The sequence below is a fragment of the Amblyomma maculatum genome, chromosome 3 (genome assembly GCF_055883805.1).
Source record: "Amblyomma maculatum isolate TAMU_Amacu chromosome 3, ASM5588380v1, whole genome shotgun sequence".
NCBI classification, from domain to species: Eukaryota; Metazoa; Arthropoda; class Arachnida; order Ixodida; family Ixodidae; genus Amblyomma; species Amblyomma maculatum.
In genome coordinates, this window is record NC_139346.1 from 17,831,500 (window position 1) to 17,851,316 (window position 19,817).

General features: G+C 44.7%; 1 protein-coding gene across 1 annotated transcript in view; it reads left to right on the top strand.

Annotated features, from left to right (window-relative positions):
• The window catches only part of LOC146194287 (uncharacterized), a gene marked incomplete at its 5' end in the record, with an annotated part of 135,347 nt that extends 133,055 nt beyond the window's left edge, over positions 1-2,292 (top strand). The window contains 3 exons of the mRNA XM_084597326.1: positions 849-908; positions 1,000-1,035; positions 1,578-2,292. Of these exons, the coding sequence (XP_084453452.1) occupies positions 849-908; positions 1,000-1,035; positions 1,578-2,281 (800 nt within the window). The remainder of the gene's footprint in view (positions 1-848; positions 909-999; positions 1,036-1,577) is intronic.
• Between the last annotated feature and the right edge of the window lie 17,525 nt (positions 2,293-19,817).

Sequence of the window (19,817 nt, forward strand, 5' to 3'; positions counted from 1 at the left end):
CTATCCTTGTTGCCTGGATGACAAATACGAATGATTTCGGAGTGGAAGCAAAGTTACTGGTGGTGGTTTGGAGAACACTTACGCTCGATTAACCAATGTGATGAAAATAATGGCATACTGGGAAGGAGCGGATGCTCAAATTTGATTGGCTGGAGCTATGTCACGTGAAACACGTGATACGCAAGCATATTTAGATTACGTCAAATTGACGCGTCATGACGTAACTGATGTACCGCCATTACCGAAAATGCTGACGTTTGGCCGCCATAATTTCGCCGAGTGGCGAGGTGCCCGAATTATCCTATGGTGAATTCCAATCGCAGAACTGGAGCAGCGCGCACGCTCCATGACAGAAAGCCTCAATCCGGCGGAGAGCACGCTCCCAGACTCTGCGTTTCGAATACTCTTGCTCCGGCCGGAGCAAGTAGGTGGCGCTCGCGAGCAAACGGAGACGGAGAAAGTACCCATCATTCCTTGCACTTGCCCGCGCTTTTCGTGCGCTCGCGTCGTCTGCTCTGCAAGCCTGCAGCCTTTCTTCCCTTTGATATGGAGGTTACACCAGCCGTTTACGCAATTATATCCTCCTTGCTCGAAGAGCCGAGCACGGACACACACGGTAAGGCTCCTTCAGCACTTTCTTTAATATGGAAGAAAACTTCGGTCCACGTACCGAATGTTTGCAGTCTTCCAGAGCCGAGCTGTAACGTGCGCGGCTTTGAGTTTACACGGACGATGGACATATAAATAGTTCCAGGCATAATTTTTACATGCCTTCAGTCAGTTAAGGTCACCTGCAAAAGGAAGTTTTACTACTTCCTCGTTAATTAAAGTCACTTTGTATATTTCAGATGTAAGCAGTGCTGGCTCCAGTGGGTCGAGCGACCAAAGAAAAGAGCTAGCCACTCAAGGTAAGTTTGATTGGTAAAAAAATGCCATTAAGTTAAGCCACACCCTTGTTCTGTATGCGCGCAATATACGTAAATTGTGCAACGTTTACAGGAGCGGCTGCAGAAAGTGCGAAAGGCAGCAACCGCGGTGAGTATATCTACATGTACGTTATTTATATACGTATATGGCACAGTTAAACGGCAACAAAGCTCTTTCCGATTACCAGCGCTTTTTCTCTATTTCCTTTTTTTTTGTGTTGCCTTTAAATCGTTTTCTATGAGCTTGTAAATAATCCACTCTCGTTCTTACCGTAAAATATCTGGGCGGGCGAAAGCCGGCCACTCCGCCGAGTTTGCCAGGGGGCAGAGAGAATAGCACAGGCGACAGGAGGGGACGCGTCCCATTCTTCGTATCTGCTTCTTGAGGGACGCATTGCCAGCTTGCAGGGTGCGAGGTCGTTGAGAAGGGGAGCATCGCGAGTCGCATTCTTGAAGAAACCGCAAACTGACAGGGGCGCGGAGAGCATGCCGTTCGGACGAGGGCACGTTCTCCTCACACTCCCTGCTTGGGCTTGGTATAGGCGCCCACATTTTATGTTTTTCGCTTTCCCTCTTGGGGACCATCTCCTGCTTTGCAATGTCTTCCGGGAACTCATGCACGCATTCTTTTTTCTTTTTTTTTTTCTATAGGCTGCGAGTGGACAACCGGCGAAACAAAATTACTACTAGATTACTATGAGCAATATTTCCCGCACATTGGCCCAATGAAAAAATTCAAAAATAAAAAGGCAATGTTTGCTCACATCGCTGTCAAACTGGCGGAAACTCTGGGCATCATTCGAACAGGCGAGCAGTGTTGCAGTCGCTATAAGACTGTGCTGAAAAGGAAAACTGCGACGAGTAAAAACAACAGAAAGTCAGGAAACTCGCCTTCCGACGTCCCCTATGAAGATGAGCTCGCCAAAATCCGCTCAATGGATGATAGCTTGGACCCAGAAGAATTGAGGGATAGCCACGGTATTATATATAAAAAGCAAAAACTGCAGATTTCACGCGAAGACGAGCAAGAAATTGAAGAGATCGAAGCCACTCAAGGAGCCTCCGACAACCAGCTGGTAGAGCATTCATATTCGACAAATCAGGAACAAGACAAAAAGACGACTCCACCAAGAGTCAATAGTGCTCGGATGGTGGAAATCAAAACATTTTTTGAACACATGGACGTGTTGCTTGAAAATAAGGAAAAGAAAAGAACAGAGAGGGAAGAAGAAAAACGACGACAGCGGGAAGAGCGACATGCTTACAAGGAGGAGCTGCGCAAAGAAAAAGCTGAGCGCCACAAGGAAAAGATGGCCCTCATGAAACGCGTGTTCGGAGTTGATGATGGACTATAATGATGCATATGTCACGAAGGAAAATAAATGTTCTTATTTTTTTTTTTCTGAAAAAAGAGAGCACTTGTTTCAATGCATGTTGCGGTTTTTGCCTTTGTAAAAATGCATGAATTCAAACATGGTTATATGAATTAATGTAATTTAATTGACAATAACTACATGGCGCGGCGCTAAGTACACGCGTCGCGGGGTACGGTAAAAACATTTGTGCATGAAAGGTTAGGACGTCGATCCTGTTTCCACGCAGCACATCACTTCCTGCCTCTCATTATTTCAGTGAAAACTTTCTCGCGCTTGAGTTCCCCAAGCTTGCGCAAGGCATGCTCTTCAGATGTTTCCTCTTCGCTGTTGGCATCCTCTGCTGGGCGCATCCACTGCAGATCTGCCGGCGACTCTTCTAGCTCATCCGGCAGTATGTCTCCCGAGTCAATGCACAGGTTATGGAGGATACAACATGCCATAATGAATTTGTGCAGCCAGCCAACAGTACGAAGCTCCAGGTAAATTAATTGTCGGAATCGTTTTTTGAGCAGCCCGAAGGCGTTTTCAATTAGCACCCTTGTAGCGGAAACTTTTGCGTTAAAATCCCTTTGATTTTTTGATAGTACCCCATAATCTCGGAATGGTGTCAGCAAGTACTCACGTACAGGGTATGCTGCATCCCCCAGAACATGATACTTTCCCCCTTGACATATTACCGGGAGCCTTTTAAGGAGCGATGATCTCCTGCACACTTTAGAGTCATGTATTTTGCTCGAGCAACCGACGCAAGCGTCCACAAACCGCCGCTTGTTGTCGCACACCGCCTGCAGCGTCAGTGACAGATAATGATGCCTGTTACAATACGTTGCCGCCACTTTGTTGCTGGGACACTGTATTTCGATGTACGATCCATCGAGACATCCGACCACGCCGGGCATTCCGGAAACCTGGGAAATAACACAGCACGTGACATTTTTCACATTGAAGTCAAAAGCACGCAATGTGCATTACAAAACGGGATACATATGGATGACTGCTCATGGCAAAAAAAAATATATATATATATCTATAGCGAATACATATAATGCCAATTGCGAAAACGAAAGCATCTCATTGTAAATAATTAGCATTACCGACCTTCTCGAAGTCTTGCGATAGTTTCTTGAGGTCAGCAGGGAAAGTTATAACAGTTGGTCCCAAGGATAGTATGTAGTCCGCCATTCTAATCAACATTCTGTGAATTGAACTTTCCGCGACGTCAAAAAGTGTTGCAACTTCCCTCATCGAAGTTTTGTTTGCTGCATACCTGTGCAATATTATAAATAAAGAAAATGCTTTATTGATAACAAAGGAATATAGAAAAACGCAACACACAAACACAAGATAGAACCATGCCGTAGTGATATATATATATATATATATATATATATATATATATATATATATATATATACTATAAATACTACTATATACTATAAGTACTACTATATACTATAAGTACTACCATAAATACTATATACTGTATACTATAAATAAATACCCCGTTAGTTTCATTTCATTCGTCGTTGAAATGTGCAGCGGGTACACGCAGAAAAAAAAAAGATTGAGAAAACACAACGGGAACAACCTACCATATGAAGCAGAGAATGTGCACTTCACATGATATTGCTGGGACGCCGCCCTGGTTGTTTGATGGGCAGCTGTCGGAAGCGGCAAAACCGTCGACCAGCCAGTAAACAACAGCTCGCGGCAACCTGAAGTGCCTTCGGAACTGTAATATCACACGCAGAAATGATGCAATTGTGCATGCCATTTTTTTAAATCTGCGCGGCATCATTCTGCGGCATTTGGCTTACCTCTTCTTCTGTGTAGTTGTGGACCACTCCTTCGGCAAATCCTACAACTTTTGGTCGTCGTTCCGGTATGCGAAACAAGTTCTGAAAAGTGAACTTGCAGGTGACCATGTCACAGTCGCTGTCCGAGCTTGACTCTTCGATAGATGAGTCGGAACTGCTGCTCTCCGACTCGCTGTCCTGAAGCAAAGCGAGCGCAAGAGCGCGACGCGAATCACCATCCATGGCGGCGGCAAATACTGATCGTCTGCTATGGAGCGGCGCGTTGCAGAAGCCAACGCGGCGAGCCACCGGAAATGGATGCGGCGCTAGCTAGCGCATGCGCAAGCGTCGCTCGGAAAGACACGTTTAGCCACCATAGACACGTTATAGGGTGCGTTCCAATTCTTAGACGTCTAGCAAGACTGCTTCGTAGACGTCTACGTAGACGTCTACAGGTTCGCGTATTGGAACGCGTCTACCTGTTTACGCCTAGCGTCACCTCGCGGCATAAAGGTTGAACTAAAAAGTTTGTACAACTATTATAACGCTGTTTTCTTTAAAGATTTACGACAATACAGGTAAAAATCACGTTTTTAACGGTTCGCCGATTTTTTGCAGCAACAATATTACATGTGTAATCGCCACAATGTAGATGGACTATTAGTAGGTTAACTTGTAGCAGACAGACTTCTCACGCAATGAGCATGCTCACGAATTGACGGAAGATAACGTTAGTCCGTTTTTCCTTTTTTATTACTGATGCTGAAGTGTACATGCTTCTCAGATGTCTCATTCACACAGCTGTAAAAATGAAAACATGCAAAATACTGTAAACTTGAGGCGATTACGGACGAAAGGTGATAACCGGCTACAGCAAACGAAAAACTGTGCCGTTACACCTGTTGTCTGTAGTCACTAGACGAGGAAACCAAAGACAACTTGTTTTAATAATGTACAGGCACAAAAAAATCAATGCGCAACAAGTCGGCATCGTCAGGCGAGTTCGTTCTTCCGAGATTAACTGAAAATCCGCGGAAGAGTTTGCCACGGCTACTACAGCAAGATAGAAGCACACACGTGCGCTGTGCAGCAGCCGTCCTGACTCCCGGCGAGGTGCGACGAGTTCGTCGATAACATCAAGACTGAAGCAGACTGAAGAAAGTCGTCGACAAGTTAAAAAAAGAAGACCAACAGCATCCAACGCACGCTTTCCTCTTAGCGCGGTAAAAGAATCTGCAGTGCTATATCTCACGACCATAAAGACAGCTAAATTAGCCTCTAGCTAGCGCATACATTGACGTAACAACTCACGTTTGAAAGATCGCATACTCCGACGTTCGCAAAGAGCACGACCACCGTACAGCTACTGCAACCACCGCACGCGCGACTCACTCAGCGCGAAACGCGCTCTGTCCGCCATGTTTAGACAGCAAAGTAGTCTGCATCGATGTTGACTTCGGCGAAGCCGTCTTCGCGAGACTGCTTCGCGAGAATTGGAACGCGTCCCAAGATGGCGGCTGCTCGCGTAGCCGTCTAAGTAGACGTCTACGAGGGGGTATTGGAACGCACCCATAGTGCCTAGAATATACTGGCTAGTGTGCCGACCGCGGCCTCCTGGGTGGCGCCGCCAGCGATGAATGCCGGCGGCCGCCGCCAGGGGCGCTGCAAACTGGGCGGGTACCTGTCACGACGCCCGCAGCCTACCGCGCTCTCGCAACACCGGCAAGAGGTCTAGGCGCGCGCTGCATTTCTTTGCTTTAGTCAAGTTGGTAACAGACCACAGTTCTACTGGAGGCAGCTGACTACCAGTTTAAAGGTTTGTTTTGAACTTAGACTAGAATTTTGCGGCATATTCAATCATCGCCGCTTCGGTGCAACTTCGAGTTTTGAACATCCCCGGTGCTCACAAAGTAAAAACGGAACATGTACCCGGGCGACGGTAGCACCATAGGCTTTTATTGGTGTAATGTCATTTTGGTAGCTTTTTCCTAACAAAATGTAAGGATCATATGTGTACATGTGTTTTACCTACACTAATTCAACTGAAATAGATCAGTAATAGATTTATTTGTAATTGGTGGTTCTCAATGTGTACTCTACATTTGCTGACAAGCAAATACGTGCAGTTTAGTCATAGTGTGTGTGTGTGTGTGTGTGTGTGTGTGTGTGTGTGTGTGTGTGTGTGTGTGTGTGTGTGTGTGTGTGTGTGTGTGTGTGTGTGTGTGTGTGTGTGTGTGTGTGTGTGCGTGCGTGCGTGCGTGCGTGCGTGCGTGCGTGCGTGCGTGCGTGCGTGCGTGTGTGTGTGTGTGTGTGTGTGTGTGTGTGTGTGTGTGTGTGTGTGTGTGTGTGTGTGTGTGTGTGTGTGTGTGTGTGTGTGTGTGTGTGTGTGTGTGTGTGTGTGTGTGTGTGTGTGTGTGTGTGTGTGTGTGTGTGTGTGTGTGTGTGTGTGAATATAGCAGGAAAGAACAATACAACACTTGTTTTTATTGCTACAATAACAAGACGCAGACAGTTGGATGCAGAGCATGAAGGGGAGCATTTACTGGCAGCGGCGCTGTTTAAGAAACCTTTGTCGTTGCCTTCGAGCTTCCCTCTCTTTGTTTAGCCCCTTGACAAAAAAACGAAACCTTAAGAGAACATAAAATTTTACAACTGCAGTTAGAATTGCCTTTTCATGCTCTGGACAGCCAAGTTCAGGAAAAGACACCTGCTGTAGCTGGGTCAAGAATTCAACTAAACTTCCTTCATGGAGTTCGTTTTTACTAAAAAACGTTGTAAAGGCATCCTCCATGGCCTTTACAGCAGTTAACAAGCTCTGGCTAGGGTACACCAGGCCCCCATTATCAAAATGAGCAGTAAAGTATGAAGAAGCATCGGCACCAGCTTCTGCTTTGCTGACGCAAAGATAGTCTGCACACCGTGGACAGCAGCTCCTGGCAATCATCTTTCTTGCCACATAGCCTGTAGTATAATAAATTAGAGTACTGTTGCTCTTTTTTTTCTGTGTATGATTCATGGTCACTGCTAGACACGATTACTTCAACAACGTCATGAGCTTCGCTGAGATTTCCGTGGTCAAGTAGGTCATCTATTTTCTCTGAGAGAAAACTGCTCGTTGTTTCACACAGCTCATTTGGGTTTAGCAGTGCTTTGATCACCTCTGGGGTGCAATTTCCTCCTCTAGGCGGTTTCGCCAGGTTGTAGAACGCTAGTAGATTCACAGTCACGAGAAACTGTGAAACGGTGGGGTGGTCGTTACATCCCGACGACTGCCTAATTATCCCAAAAAGGTTTTCAATTTTATCCTGGCTTAATCGGGACGTAAGCAGATATTTGAACCCCACAGCCGACGTCAGGAACGACAACAAGTCAAGTGTGCTCTTGATCGTCACTCTTAATCCTGCCGATGTGTTTTCCGTAAGGAAGCCACCGCCAGCTGGTTTCGCATGCTGCTCCCATTCCTGCAGATACTCTAAGAAGCCTATGATATATTGTTCGTTCGGACTATTAGGCTTGAGTGCCTTCTCGCTTGTTCGCGAAGTCATTATACGAATCAGACGGTTCATATCTTGCACGAAATCTACTGTCGGCTGCACTATCCCATATGAAGACTGAATTTGTTCTTTGTAAATGAAAAGTCCTTTGATGACTTGGTCACCAAACAGCTGAAAAGCGATGTCAACTTTCATTTTTTCAAAGCTGTTCGGCTTGATGTGTGCATTTGTTATGCTTGGCATCACCTTGAGGGTCACATTTTCCCGATCCACTTCGAAAGCTGCTTGTATGATGCCGCAGTGAACATGTCCAGCTGGTGTGAGGTATCCTTTTGCAACAAACCCGTTTCTGACATTCTTAATCAAATGTGGAAAGTCTGAGAAAAAATACAGCTTTCTCTTTTGATCTACTGGGTGCTTGGTGCTATTTCGGACGTGGCTTGTAGAACCTGGGAAAAAATCAAATAAATCCAAAATGATAAAATCTGGTATTATTCCATCGCCACATTTTAAACAATGCAAACCTAAAGCTTCAAAATAGCAAAACACTGTAAAAGAGCAATTTTGTATCTTGCGTGAAATTACATTCTTGCTCTTACCCTGTATTCCAAAAAGCCGCCACATTCCTCTATTCCAGCTAGCGCCGTCACATGTTATGGAATCCACGAAGAGGCCAGCTTTTTCCGCAAGGACAGTGGCTTCCAAAATAATTTTAGCCAAGGTCGGGGCTTTAACATTTCCCTTTGAGGCAAAAACCCCTAGGATCTGAGTCCAGTTTCCTGCAGAAAGGCAGAAGTTATCGCTCACAGATATGTGCGTATGTTTATATATTTAAGGTTGCGATATAACGAAGAAAGAAAAAGTTATTGAAAAGAGCACATCTTCGATGGAAGACCGTCTGGTTAGGGTTGAAGTACTGGCTGCAACTAAAATTTGTTAGGAGCTGACGCGTTTCGAGGCCACCTTCGTCTCTAGGAAGTGAACATATTTGATAGAAGTTTGGTTGAGAAAGCAAGAGTTTAAATCAAGTAAAAATGCGAACCAAGTATACTTAGGCTGAAAAATCGTCAACCTAAAGAAAACACACCCAAGGCTCGGCGTCGTACCAATTGCTGAATTAAATGAAGAATTTTAAGAAAATAATGAAAAAGCCCAACCCTGTTAGGCTAACGTACCGCAACCGAAGCACGGTGCTAAGCAATAGAAGCACAAAATTGACTTTAATGGAGGTAGTTGTTGCGGTGTAGACTATCGAATCCTCGCAGGAGCTTCAATTGTGTCATATGACACATTCGAGACACGGGGAATGATAATCGCCCTGTGGAACCACTCGCGATTTTCACTTCACACACCCACGCTTTGCGTTCAGTGGCCCGGCGGTTAAATATACTCGCTGCAAATCACCCGAAGTCATATAACCGAATGGCGCGGACAAACAGGCTTTGAGACGGTTTCTTTTTTTTTTTTTTCAAGAAATTGCTTGGAGGAGCCAGCGGCCTTGGTTCGCCGTTGTTGCAAAGTGACACAGGCCATTCACATATACGCAGAGGGGAGCCTTCTTGAAACTATAAATTGCATCGGCGGGCGGGAAGGATGACGCCTCTTTACTGGGTCGTTGGAAACCGGTTTTTCAAAAGTCCAGAGAGGAGGCTTTTCGAATCTCCCTCGCCCGATAAAAAGGCCTATACGATAACCTGGAAACGCTGCAGATGACATCAGTGGGGAAAAGAACATTTCCTGTTGGCGCCGCATCTGAAGAAACAAAACAACTCGGACGCGAAAACATGGGCTCTTAATTTTGGTTGGTGACAATATTTCAAAGCATTAAACACACCTTACCAGTAAATGGCTGAAACAGCAAAACCATGCCATGGTCTGCCAGCACATTCTTCTGGTCAGCAGGTGTATGATCGCCGAGGTCAACAAAGCCTTCGATATCGCCTTAAATGAAAAAGAAACCCAGAAGGAACACTGCTTAATGTCCAAACATATTTCAACACAGATCAGAATATATATATATATATATATATATATATATATATATATATATATACTTTCTTTTATCACCTTTTTCGCGCCAGAACGAGCTCCAGGAATATTCCAGTGTATTCTTTTATCACTTCTCTAGATCTATGTTGGGGAGTGGCAAATCGTTCCTACTTTTGTTAGCAGAAGTTCAGCCTAGTTTTTGTTCAGTGAACTGACGTTTGTATCGCTCACGCACGCTGACCGCCCCTGAAATGTAGACAGACATAAAAGCCTCCTTTCCGGCTGTTTGTGGGCGCATACCTGTAATCTGTGTAGACATGCTTAGCAAAACTCATTTTCCGTATATGGCACAGAGCATTCCAAGAATCTAATAAAAACTTTACTCACCAACTGACTTCACACTTAGGTTCTCCGATAGCTTTAATTCGTCAATGATGAGGCCACCATGACGACTGTAAACATCCATGGTCTTCGTCTTTTCGTTTAAGGCATTGAAGACTTTAGCGCTGAGGCCAAAACCACCTTTGAAACGCTTCAGGTACTTTTGAAGGCAAGTTCGTCCTGGTAGGACCATAATGGCTTCTCTTCGGAGGTGCTCATATAACTTCGGACTTCGCATCCTCATCAACATACATTCTAGAATCCATTCGTCGTCGTATCGCATGCCTTTATGCGACTTTCGTCGTGCAGCCAGGAAACAATTTTTTTACAGCCAGCTGTTGCTTTGTGGGAAGGGACTTAATTTTGCTGTCAAATGTTTTTTCACAAAGAGGCTCATTTTGTTCTTTCATGTGAGCCATTTGCATCATTGCGCCTGCCAACTTTTTCTTAGTCCTTGATATAATTCGAGATATGTTCTTTGATTCTTTCTTTTCATCAGACTTCCTCGCAATTTCACTTTCCCTTCTCTTTTGTCTGCATGCTTGGTTTTGAGCCAGAATTCTCAGGCAGAAAGCACAGGACTCTTCATCGGGATAGCAAACACTTCTCAGAAAAAATCATGCCCCTGCAGGAAGTGTACTTTCCAGAAGCAGGCTTTATGCCGCATCCACCACAAAGAGCTGTCACTTCCTCGATCAAGGATTCGGCCAATTTGTTCTGACTTCTTTCTTCCCCTCAGGTAAACACTGATTGTCCATCAGGTGAAGGCCTTTCAAACACTACCATTTTTTCCGTGAAAATGATGGCGAAATTATTTTCTTCGGCTTCACAGTAGGCGTAAGCCAATGATTCCGCGGGAAACGTTGGTACTCTCATCCAAGTTATTGGAATAGATATGTTGAGGAATGGGTGCATGCTCTCGCTGGTAATTGGAGGGGGTTGCTCAGCAGCAGCAGCGCTTGCTACTTCAGGACTACAAAGTTTGGAGCAATTTTCATTCATTTCACCTCCATTGGCGGGCCGAGACTCTTCAAGGATCACTGGTTCGGCACTCCCAATGGCTGAACTCAACTCGGAGGTTTCTGGCTCACCACGCCTGCAACGCTTTGCTGGAGGCTCTTTCTCGCACAGATTTCTACTTTTCCTTTTTGCTGGCGATTTGCGCGCAAGATGTTTAGGGTAATCCGGGAATATAGTAGGTATGGGCTTCAGACGTGGTTTATCGAAGCTCATAACGCCGTTCACGGTGACACGGAACACGCGCTCAATATAGTCGCTCTCAAAATGTTTCTCGCACACCACAGCCATTGACGATAACTTTCTGTCTTTTCTTTTGATGCGGCGTTCCCATTCTGCGAGCCGCGTAGCATCAGATGGTGCAGTAAACATTGAAACTCTCTCCTTGTTCGACCGGAGACCGCTTTTGCAGAAAGGCACAAAGCAAGCCTTCTCTTTGAACTGCCGCTTTGGTTTCGACATATTTCCGTGCAGACAAAACTACAATCAAGAACTCATTTTGTTCTTCGTAGATATGATGAAAAAAAAAAAAAAACCAGCGCCCAAAGGCGCACACAGCGCACGTACACAGCGCACGCACACAACGGATTCAGTCACACCGAAATTGCTACAAGAGCACACGGAACGACTCCCATATGCAGTTCCCCACTCACAAAAACAAACGCTGCACTTCTGTGAAAAAAAGAGCACCAGATTCAGCTTGAACCGAGTTGAAAACCCATATGCACGCACAACACCAACAGACTGGCTTCTGAAACGAAAAAACCGCGTCGTCTGCTCCTGTGGTACCCTCCTGACAAGCAGCGCCCTCTGCCGCTATGAAATGGCTTTCATTGCAAATGGCGCCACCCTCGCCCATAGGGAAGCGCTGCCGGACGGCACACTAGCCAGTATATTCTAGGCACTATAGACACGTCACGCAAACTTCGGTTCCCCCGATTTCGGCGGAGCAGTTTTGACTGCTCCGCGGAGCGACCGTTGCTCGGCAATTGCTCCCGTTCTGCGTTTGGAAGACAATTGGCGGAGACTGGTGACACGCACCGTGGCACCAGCAAAACGCTGCTGCCACGCACAAAATACGTCACCCTACGTCATCATAAACTAAGCAAAAGAAAAAAATGTACGCAACAGCAAGTGAAACATTTATAATACTAATTTATAACTTAAAATTGTGGCTTAAAATAAGTTATTGTTCATTTTCTTAATCATTTTAACTTATGTAGGTATCGGCGGCGTTGGCGCGTTGGTCATGGCGTTGGTCGCGCACTTGTACTCATGGCTTATTTCCATGCCCATTTCAGTCGAAGCGTTTCGCGTACTCATATATCAAATCCTCCTCGCTAATCTCCTTGCTAATCTCTGGATTAGCAAGGAGAATTTGAGAAATTCGCGCTTGGTTGCTACAATCAAGCACGGAGTTTGGACGCGCTTGATTGTGACGTACAGTTGCAGACGAAGTTTTTCTCGTGTAGTGCAATTTCTAGCTTAGCTCTGGGCTTCGGGTTCGGCTGTGCATTGTGCGCCGCTTCATTCGACGCAAGGGAATTAGGCTCCCCGTGGGCTGCTTATCTCGTTGTTCTGCCGAAAGTATTCCGCCTTCAAATACGCAGTTGGTGCAGTGTTCTGTTCCATAGCTCTAAGGCTGTACGTTATGGCACTGCATTTATTTACCTCCGAATTCCTTTTTGCAATCAGCTAGGCTACGCGTTCGCAATTAATAATTCAGTGTTTAATGTATCTGATAGAGACAGGAAATACAGGCTGTATGGCCGGTTAATATCGCTTGTCAGAAAGAAACTGCAGGCAGCTACAGCTGGTGAATATTCGAGGTTGCTTTGGTTGCCTTTGGTACTTATATGAAACTATATATGTATGACCGCGAACTGGGTTTTGCATCATGGCTCAGCAGTGTGACTGATCAATCTGTAAGTCAGAAAAAACGGTACATAATGCAAACTCCTGTTTTTGGAAGGTGCTGTTGTACTGAGTGTGCCCTGTATCTGAATTAACTCAGCAGTTTTCGTGGAGCCTCCCCGCCCATACTTCTATAGTTTCCATCTTTCAGAGATTTGTTCAAGTCAGTGCAGTGGCATCGTCTTTTGACTTGTTATTATGTGAAAGTTGCGATATGGGCAGTATGGTATGTTTTTCATCGAGACACTGGCCCAGTCAAGAAAAAAAAATGATTTTCAATTGAGGTTTGCAGTTGCAAAATTTCTAAATATGCTTTTGGCACAAACTCGAAGCACCAGTTTGAATAAATTGAACATTCCAATTAGGCAGTTTAGCTAAGGCTTCCAGTTTTAATGCTTATTTTGCTGGCACTGACCTGAAATGGCAGCTCCAAGCGGGCGACAGGCAAGCATGCATTCATATGACACATAGACCATAGGAACACTATATATACCTGAAGAGTTGACACGATCTTTTCTTTGTTGGGGCTTAACCTCGCACATTGGACCCTCCTCTTGCATTCAGTGGCAGATCTTCAGGAGTCAGAGTTACTTCGTTTAATCACAACTTATGTGGTTATAGAAATTATGCAAACTACACAGCAGTTTAAGTTGTAACATTTTTTTATTGAATGTTCAACAGGGCCTTCCAATTGAATATTCCGAAGTAAGTGCCAATCAGAAGTACAGAAACCATTTGAGCTACCTGATTACATTCACAAGTCCAGCTGGCATGTCTTAATCTATTTCATTCCTAATAGACACTTGGTGTCTTTTATCCTGGGGTAAATTGGCAGCACACTTGGCAAAGTTACTGTTCAAAAGCAATTAAATTACATTACCAATTACTTGCTAAGCCTTAAAAATATAATGAAATTGCTAAATACTGCTCCCAAAAAGTAATGACATTACCATTACTTCCGCAGAGCAAATTCCTTCTCATTATAATTACTGTCTGGATTTCATCTGTATATAAAGTAAAGCTTGTGAACAAAACCTCTCCAAACACTAGAGCACATTCTTTCATCTTCCTGCCAAATTCTATCCAGTAAGACTATTCCCTCCCCTTTTCCTACAGAACAGGCTATTAAAAATATAAGACAATGGCAACAAAAACAATCGTGGTCAAACATGCCGTGTACATTTCTGCCTGTCTCTTCCCCAAAACCCCTTGTTTGCCCGTGATGGCATGTGTAACCAGGCACCACTGTGCCTATAGGGGGTATTCACTGACGCGCTGTGCGCGGTGCATTGTGGGTAATTGAGGCACAGTCGGCCATTTTTGTGTCCTCGGAACGAACAGGGCGAACGTATGTATCAAGTGCTGTCGTGCGGTTCTACAAGCAGTGACACCCGCAGCTATATGATTGTTTATTGAGCTGTCGTAGACTGTAATAGACGCGTGCACAGTGTAAACAACGGAAGCTGAAGAGCTGCGCGAAAGACCTCGGCATTTTAAGGTTCCGGAAGTACACACGAACAACTCCACCCGAACGAGACATTTCCCCGAGATGCGACGCCACGTATGGCTGGCACGGCACAACCGCACAATTATCATGGAATATGAGAAATGTATGTCAAAATGGGCTGGACTGGAATCTTCTGAATGTGCCCTAGCAGCCAGCTCTTGTCACTATCTGTGCACGACTGTTCTTCACGCACTCGGAAGACACATTCCCGGTAAAAGAGCAGCGCGGCAATGTATCGCTTGCAGTCATGTGCATGCATTCAGCGCGCTGCCAACACCTCCTCGTCGTGTTTTGTTGAAATAAAATCATTCAAAGAGGACTCGCTAAACTTTGTGTTGCCCGTACTTGCCTCATTCGATCAGAAGAAGTTGGATGTTTGCATCGTCTGTGTCGGCTGCTAATCAAAGCAGACCGCATGCAGATTCGGCGAAGGATCGTAGGCGGGCAGAGTTGTTTTGCAGAAGGTTTGAAAAACTTCATAAACAAATTTATCTCTAATGACAAATCAAGTTTAGCTTGGCCAAAACTGCGCTATATTTCAAGAGTTTTGTTGCAAAAGGTTATTTCGAGCCCGCAAGGCAACGAGGTGGCGCTACCGGTGTCATCGCTGTGGCGTGTGGCAGCGGTTTCTTTTGCAGTTCCTTACCGCCACAGACGATGCAAAGATCCGACTTCTTCTGATCGATTGAGGCAAGTACACCAAACAAGTTTTGTATAAAAGATAATGACTACTAAACGCCATTTCTATGCAGAATATCAGCTACAAAAACTCATCGGTTTAGTTGGTATAAACGTTGGACGGCACGCACGTAATTGCACAAAGAGCGAGTTCGTCTGCTTCAACCGCGGCTCTTAACCCAGCCGATTGCAACGTAGTTGCGTTCTTCGAGTGGTCAGTAGGCTTGCGATTGGTTTCTTGCGATGAAGCTCGTCTGTAGAACAAGGAATTCATGAATGTCGCACACATTTATGCGGGCACAGGCCGACGCTTACCGTGCAGTTGCGCATATCGACTGCACACGGGTTGGTACCAATGTTTTGTTTCGTACAGGTCTCTGTCCGCATCGCGCCCACTTTGCTGATAAATCGAACTGTCACTCATGATACCGATTGAGTTTTCATAACAACGGTGCTGGCATGAGGCAGAGTGACAGACCAAACGGACGCGCACGAAAAGCTAACCTAACCGCCGCTCCGTACTAGTACTAGTCAAAAACAGGACGCAAATATGGCGTCGGCTGCATACTGACGTCAGCTGTGACGTCATGTGAATACCTCCTATAGGGGGTATTCACTGACGCGCTGTGCGCAGTGCATTGTGGGTAATTGAGGCGCAGTCGGCCATTTTTGTGTCCACGGAACGAATAAGGCGAACGTACGTATCAAGTGCTGTCGTGCGGTTCTACAATCACTGGCATCCGCAGCAATATGTTGTTGATTGAGCTATTGTAGACTGTAAGAGACGCGCGCACAGTGTAAACAAAGGAAGCTGAAGAGCTGCGCGAACGACCTCGGCATTTTAAGGTTCCGGAAGTACACACGAACTCCACCCAAACGAGATACCTCACCGAGATGCGACGTCACGTATGGCTGGCACGGCTCAACCGCACAAGTATCATGGAATATGAGAAATGTATGTCAAAATGGGCTGGACTAGAATCTTCCGGATGTGCCCCAACAGCCAGCTCTTGTCACTGTTCGTGCACGACTGTTCTTCACGTACTCGGAAGACACATTCCCGGTAAAAGAGCAGCGCGGTATCGCTTCTAGTCATGCGCATGCATGCGGCGCGCCGCCAACACCTCCTCGCCGTGTTTTGCTGCAATAAAATCCTTCAAAGACGGCTCGCTAAACTTTGTGTTTGTCGTGCTTGCCTCATTCGATCAGAAGAAGTCGGATGTTCGCATCGTCTGTGTCGTCTGCTAATCAAAGCAGACCGCATGCAGATTCGGCGAAGGAACGTAGGCGGGCAGAGTTGTTTGCAGAAGGTTTGAAGAACTTTGCAAACTTATTTATCTCTAATAACAAATCAAGTTTAGCTTGGCCAAAACTGCACTGTATTTCAAGAGTTTTGTTGCAAAAAGATATTTCGAGCCCGCTAGGCAACAAGGTGGCGCCACCGGTGTCATCGCTGTGGCCTGTGGCAGCGGTTTCTTTTGCTTCCTTACCGGTACAGACGATGCAAACATCCGACTTCTTCTGATCAGTTGAGGCAAGTACACCAAACAAGCTTTGTATAAAAGATACTGACTACCAAATGCCATTTCTATGCAGAATATCAGCTACAAAAACTCAGCGGTTTAGTTGGTATAAACGTTGGACGGCACGCACGTAATTACACAAAGAGCGAGTTCGTCTGCTTCAACCGCAGTTCTTAACCCAGCCGCTTGTAACGTAGTTGCATTCTTCGAGTGGTCAGTAGGCTTGCGATTGGTTTCTTGTGACGAAGCTCGTCCGTAGGACAAGGAATTCATGAATGTCGCACATATCTATGCGTGGGCACAGGCCGACGCTTACCGTGCAGTTGCGCATATCGACTGCACACGGGTAGGTACCAAAGTTTTGTTTCGTACAGGTCTCTGTCCGCATCGCGCACACTTTGCTTATAAATCAAACTGTCACTCATAATACCGATTGAGTTTTCATAACAACGGTACTGGCATGAGGCAGAGTGGCAGAGCAAACGGACGCGCACGAACAGCTAAGCTAACCGCCGCCCCGTACTAGTACTAGTCCGAACAGGACACAAATATGGCATCGACTGCATACTGACGTCAGCTGTGACGTCACGTGAATACCCCCTATAGCCAGTATGCAACAGTGAGTGCTACTGCACACTTTCAACTAGTTTTGACCTTCTACCATTTTGCACCATCTGTCACTTCGATGGACCCTCAATGCCTTACATGTATACCTTCTGCTTAGAGAATGGTTGTGATCCGGAGACACAGGGCAGGTCTGAGGCCTTGAACATGTAGTCCTACTCAATTCTGTCTTTTTTTGCTTATCCATCACTGTGGGACAGGCTTGCTGCATGTCATTACTGTTTTCTTGGCATCGTACCGGGAGTACATAGTATGAAGTATAGGAACAGCAGTGAGTCACATTAGTAAAAGTAATTTTGAAATGAATGACTTACTTTCAGTGCTTAAAGTCTGGTTCTATCAGACTAGAAATTTGAGCACAATTGTTGAGGAGGAACTAAGAGGGTGAGAGAAAGGGCTGGCGGTCTTTGCACATGTTTCTATTTAAATGGGAGAAATTATATATATATATATATATATATATATATATATATATATATATATATATATTAAGGAGGTTTTTGTGATCATTTTATGACATGCACCTGAAAAAGTGATCCCTGCACTCTGCCAGCATGATCGCTGATCTGTGATGTAAAGCAGCTTATAGTGAAACAACAAAGTGTCAGCACTTGTAACATATGCAATATTTCTTTAAAGCACTTTATATAGAAAGTACAATCTTAATTGCACGTTAAATGTAAAATCAACTAAGTAAACAATATATATGCTATAATTTTTACACTTCAAGTGAACGCAATGAAAATTAGCAAAAAATATTGTAAGAGCTACCAGCTTGGTTTGTCTGGTGACAAGTACATCATCTGAATAATATTGCGTGAGCATATTGACAATTTGCTCAGCTAGTACCAAAACACAGTGCGAACCGGCAAAACCGAAGAGATGGCATGTGAAAATACCTTAATTAGTTCCAGCCTCTGTGTAAAGGACTAACTTTTGTTTTCTTCATCACAGGTTTTAGAAAATTCTAATTCTTACTAAAATTAAGTAATAATTCTTACAAAAACTTGCTGCAAATTTTTCTGACAATCATAAGCATTCTCTGATTTTCACTGAAAAGAATAAAATTCGAGGACACTTTGGCGACTAAAGTGATGAAAGGTGAAAGCCTGAGTGCTGCATTCTGCTACGCGAATGTTGCGCATGTAGCGATGAGTGCTGCTACAAGTAAAGCTAGTGACTACTCTTTCACATTCTGCAAGTGCATTTATTCAGTGCATTCTGCTTGGCAGCGCAGTGACAAGATCGCGCTCCTTGTATCTTTGCAGTTGTCCTACATTTACTGTTGTGTGGTTGATTTTACCAGGTGTGTGGCATTAATTAGTAATTATGAATGAATTAGGCATTAATGTGTAATTAGTAATGAAATAAATAATAAGTCATTTATTTGCAGTTAGCCATTATTAGTAAACAGTCATTGATTGCCATATGGCCATATAAGCCACGCATTTGCGCATACTGTGGTGGTGCTCTGCGATTGGTGGAGACCTCCATGACGTCATCCTGTCTCAACCGATCAGAGCTGCCGCAAAAGTGTGATACTTTGGCTGACGACAACGATGAGGCAATATAAAGGCGTTTGGCCTTTGCCAAACGGATGCACCTGCTTCATATTCGTGCAGTGCTGGACACCGGATATATTCATGTGCAGGGGGTCTCAGACCTCTCGTAAAAAATGATGAGGGTTCTCAGACACAATGACACCCCCCTGACTTTAAGTGATAACCTTTTCATGTATCTAAAATAATAATGTGGGCTATTGTGAATTGCACCTTTATTGTAATGCTAGTGTAGTGCATCTGGCAAGTATATTCCCACTGAAATCAGGGCTAGCAGCTGGTAATCGATATGCCTCCAAGAGTATATGATACCTATATGATACCTTACTTGTGACCATTGATGAGATAGAAACTTCAAAAAGGCTTGAAATTGAATCTAAGACAGCAGCAAAGGTAGGAAGAGAGCCTAGTGGATTAGTGAACCAGCAGGAGCTCAAAGGCAAGATATCCAACAGTTAGTTGTAAAGGAATGAATTCCAGGAAAAGATATATGTAACAAGGGGACCCAGATAGCCAGGTGGGCTGGTGAAGTAGATAGCTTGTAGGGATAAAGCAGTTTACACTGGAGAGGGTTAGTTGGAGAAAAACTATAGATGCCTTTGTCCTAGCTGTATAGTGAATGCGATTATGCTAATGATATGTAACTTGAAACTTACATGCCCTGGAGAGGCATGCTGTGTTGAACATTTGCATGCCTAAGAGAAACTGAGATATTTAATGTTTAAAACATCTGCATTTCACCGTCATATATTTAATACAAGCTGTTTTCATAGGCAGCTGAATTTGGCACACATTTAAGATGGCGCACATATCAAGCACATTAATTTGAGTGTACTAAAATTGCCCTTAGTAACTAGGTCTAGGTCGGTTATCCCCCATGAAAATAGACACCTAGTAGACTTTGTTCAAACATACCCATTTCAGCTGGGAAAGCACATTTCCAGATGAATTTCTAGCTGGACGGCCATTTTTTCCAGCTGGAAAAAAAATGATATTCCAGATAGAGGCTTGACTGGAGGTGTAAATTTTCTAG